This window comes from Vanessa atalanta, chromosome 3 (genome assembly GCF_905147765.1).
Source record: "Vanessa atalanta chromosome 3, ilVanAtal1.2, whole genome shotgun sequence".
NCBI lineage: Eukaryota > Metazoa > Arthropoda > Insecta > Lepidoptera > Nymphalidae > Vanessa > Vanessa atalanta.
In genome coordinates, this window is record NC_061873.1 from 3705212 (window position 1) to 3709383 (window position 4172).

The following is a 4172-nucleotide window of genomic DNA, read 5'->3' on the forward strand; positions in this document are numbered from 1 at the left end:
ATGGCGACAACTTCAAGTGAAGTAGTTCAATGTTCTCCTTTGTTGCTAACTTCAGCTTACATCGGTACATTTAGTAATGATTATTTTTAATATATTTTTGTTTAAATATATGTACATTCATATTTTTTCAGTTTACAAAAAATATGTAATCTCAAAGTAGGTACTTATATTAAATTGTTAAAAGTATATATTGCATTCTGTGGAGAACACATTTATTACTGTAATATGTAGTCTGTCACTTGACTCAACTGACATTTTAATTCAATAAAAAAAATAAAGTCGTCGCCGAATTGAAGATTTCGTAAGACATGAAAACATAATTCAATTCATTTATTTTAATTATATTTTTCGCCTTTAACGTATATACTTACTGAAGGTGAATAAAAATTGGATGTTAATATATATATTTATATTTTTTAATCCACATCTTAAACCGATATTTTAAAAAATATATAGAAATGAATGATGTGTCAACAGAAAACCATGAAAAAGTTAGCGAAGAACTTAATTCAAAGGAACGACAAAATAAAGACACTAAATGTCCTCGACATGAAGGTGTTGATGAAGACTTAGTGCCTTCAAAGTTGCATTCCCATTCCAATGTTGTAGCTGCTCATTACAATCATCTTGAAGAAAAAGGCTTAAAAGAAAGGTTCAACTCGCCAATTTTCTATCTAAGAAATTTTAATAATTGGGTCAAAAGTGTTCTTATACAGGAACACACAGATAAAATACGTGAAAAAGATTATGGTAGACCACTACGAATACTCGACATATGCTGTGGTAAGGGTGGTGACTTGAGTAAATGGCAAAAAGCCCGAGTGGAGCATGTTATTTTTGCTGATATCGCAGAAATCTCAATTCAACAATGTAAAACGCGATATGAAGATTTACGTCGTCGCTTAGGAAGATTATATACTGCTGAATTTATAGCTACTGATTGCACTAAAGATACATTAAGAGATAAATACAAAGATCCTTCGATCAAATTTGATATTGCAAGCTGCCAATTTGGTTTACATTATAGCTTTGAAAGCTTAGGGCAGGCACGTCGTATGCTATCAAATATATCAGATTGCCTTAAACCAGATGGTTATTTCTTTGGAACAATACCAGATGCTTATGAAATTATTACAAGATCAAAAAAATCACCAGATGCTTCTTTTGGGAATAGAATCTTTAACATAAAATTACTATTTAACCCTGAAGATGGTTACCCTCTGTTTGGTGGGAAGTATGATTTTCATTTAGAAGGTGTTGTCGATTGTCCAGAATTTTTAGTAAATTTTGAACTATTTGTTAAGTTGGCTAAGGAATATGGCTTAGAATTAATATACAAGGCTGGATTTGCAGATTTCTTTAAAGATTATTCTGGGAAGTACAGAGATTTATTACAAAGGATCAAATGCTTTGAGAGCTATCCAGCAACAGGAAATAGAGAATTAATTGGTGAGGAAAAGGATTATGAACATGCAAAAGACTATATGGCTAATATGTCAGACAAAACTGACAATGTTGGCACAATGAGCAAGTGTGAATGGGAAGTTGCTAGTAAGTTTTAACAAATTTAGAAATTAATGTCTTTAAATGTTTTCTTTATTATTATGAAGACTTATTAAAGCAATGAGTTGTTTATTCTATAAGCATGATTTATATTAAAACATGTTTCTTTTTCTTTCAGCTATTTATTTAGCATTTGTGATGAAGAAATGTAAATCAACTTGGGATTCTAACGGGAAACAAGTATATGTAACTTCAACAAAAGCTGCTCCCTCAAAATAACATTTAAGTATTATTTAGTATTTGGTACTGAATAAATTAGTTTATATTAAGGTTTATATACTAAATAAAGCCTTATAATTTTTTTAAATATAACAATGTTGAAAATGTTTACAATATCATAATAAACAAGGCTGTTGAAATGAAATATAATAAACTTATATCAAATTGTTGCTAGAAAAAAAATAGTTAAAAATATGCTAATTCTGTAAAGTGTATCAATGCAGTGCTACCAAGTCAGTTTTAATTCAGGACTGTAAGTTTTAGTATGGTTTATCTGAGTAAAATGAATATATTTCTTGTTACTGATATAATTGTAGTTCATTTCGAGAAATAATTATGTTTTAATCAATTGGTAAGGGTCAGAATTTTGAAAGTAAGTAACTTATAATAATTATTGTATGAGAAATTTAAAGCATTTATTCTACCTTTTTTTATATTTATGCCAGTGTCCCTACCAGTTCCTACTTTTTGTGAAATGTTTCTGGTACTTGTGTCTTTGTGCCTAAAGAATAAATCGCAAACAGGGCAAAGCTTCCATTTACAAATTTAGTTTTAAGGCAAAAATTCAAACACATTTCAAGTCTGTTATAATTGTAATAAATTTTTATGTAAACACATGTGTAATCTTATTATATCAAAAAATCCGAAACTACAAAGTGAAAAATACCCAAATTAGTCTCTAGGGCTTTTTATGAAAATTAAACTTAAAATATATAACTTAAATTAAAGATTTTTCAATAAAATCCCTTGTTAGTTGTTGTCAAAGCTGTTAATATTTTATGATTCCTTTCCGTACCGATTTGTAACGAATGGAGTCATAATTTAAAATTGATACTGACAGTATCATAGCAACAATTAAATTTATTTGACATGATGCTCAGCTTTAACTTCGGATATTTATATGGGACAACCCTTTCCCAAAGGATTCAGCATTATAACGCCGTATTAGGGCAATATAAAATGTTTATTGTCTCTTCAATAAGGCTAAAATGCAGCTCAATTATAGCAATTCAAATGAAGTATGGGTGTGTCGCAGACAACTAGCTAAATTAGCCATCTGATTAAACGCCTAGCTACTTTACTAAAAGGCGCTGTTCAACCAGCGCCCTGAATGATGCTTTCTCTTCTTTCTCCTTTTTTTAAATTGGTTAAATAAGACCGACTCTCTAACTTAATTCGATCTTCTCGGTCTGACCCCTAATCTAAAATGGTCCGTTCCTATTATAATATTTACAAAAATAAATATTGTAATCTCACCTTAAAATTAAGTTGTTTATCAACAATTACGCAACTAAGTGGTCTTCGGCGCTGTGCTGGCGGCTGAAAATATTCCTTCGCGCCTTCGCTTTTCAACCGACAACACCATATTGAGCCAGAGTTAACAAAGTCGGTTTTGTGACAATTTTGCGCAATCCTATGTATGAATCTGAGCCTTCTAGCACAATGATCAAAAGAAACCACAACAAACATATTCTTTAATCAGGGACCAAACCTCTAACATATACAACACTTTGTTTCCCAGATATCGTGCGGCGAAATTCTAAGCCTAATCCTTTTTTTTTGCTGCGGTTGCGGTAAGACGTAAGCACCAAGAGTAGTTATGATGTCAAAACCTTTTAAAAAAACCTGTCTCAATAGAGGCGCAATATTACAAATATTTAGCATTAAACCAAATATTATGTTCCAGGCTAAACTATCAATAGAAACAAAGGTTATATCCATAAGAGTTCCTTTTCTATGAATGGAAGATGTATCAGGCTGTTGGTTGAACGGCGGCGCCCGGCGACGCCTGTTTAGTAAAGTGTTAGTTAATTAAATGGCTAATTTAACCTGTTGCGACATATTATATACCACTTCAACATTAAATTCATAGGTACAAACATCGTACTTATAAGGTTTAATTATGGACATGATATTCTATTCATTAAATTTATTATATTGTCATTAGTTTTAATTAAAAAGTTTTAATTAATTAATGGGCTCCGCAGCGGTTACAAATGAAGCGTATTTTGAGTAAATTTTTGATCACAGAATCCTTATATGGGCCAATACATGGCTAGTCGAAAATTAATTTCAATTGTTCCATTTTTATTAAATATAAGTGCCACTTTAAGGGTTAAAAAAAATAATAACAATATATTTAGATTTTATAATACACAGATATATTTTAGTTAAAGTGCATGGTCTTATTTTGAAATCAATTATCGTTACGTTGCAACAAAATACATTATAAAAGCGAAGTATAAATCTAATATCTATGTTAGTTACATTGTATTTGTGTATATTGAGACGCGAGCGCAACTAGATAGGCAATGCTGAGCCGTGACTCGTGAGACAGGGCTGGTTCGGAGGTCTGGGGATACGGGGGCGACGCGGCGGGGGCCTCTGTG

The 4172-nt window shown here is 31.3% G+C and overlaps 1 protein-coding gene across 1 annotated transcript; it reads left to right on the forward strand.

The window, feature by feature from the left end:
- The first annotated feature begins 180 nt into the window (after nucleotides 1-180).
- LOC125076991 (mRNA cap guanine-N7 methyltransferase) lies at nucleotides 181-2399 on the forward strand. The gene is made up of 2 exons (XM_047688759.1): nucleotides 181-1551; nucleotides 1682-2399. Exons 1-2 carry the CDS (start codon nucleotides 459-461, stop codon nucleotides 1780-1782), a joined length of 1194 nt encoding a protein of 397 aa, XP_047544715.1. The 5' UTR covers nucleotides 181-458; the 3' UTR covers nucleotides 1783-2399.
- The last annotated feature ends 1773 nt before the right edge of the window (nucleotides 2400-4172 follow it).

What these genes read in the sequence shown, in the direction of transcription:
- LOC125076991 (XM_047688759.1), top strand. Translation starts at nt 459, where the DNA reads ATGAATGATGTGTCAACAGAAAACCATGAAAAAGTTAGCGAAGAACTT. An exon ending in GTGTGAATGGGAAGTTGCTA is followed by an intron (nt 1,552 to 1,681) that starts GTAAGTTTTAAC and finishes TTTTTCTTTCAG; the next exon opens with CTATTTATTTAGCATTTGTG.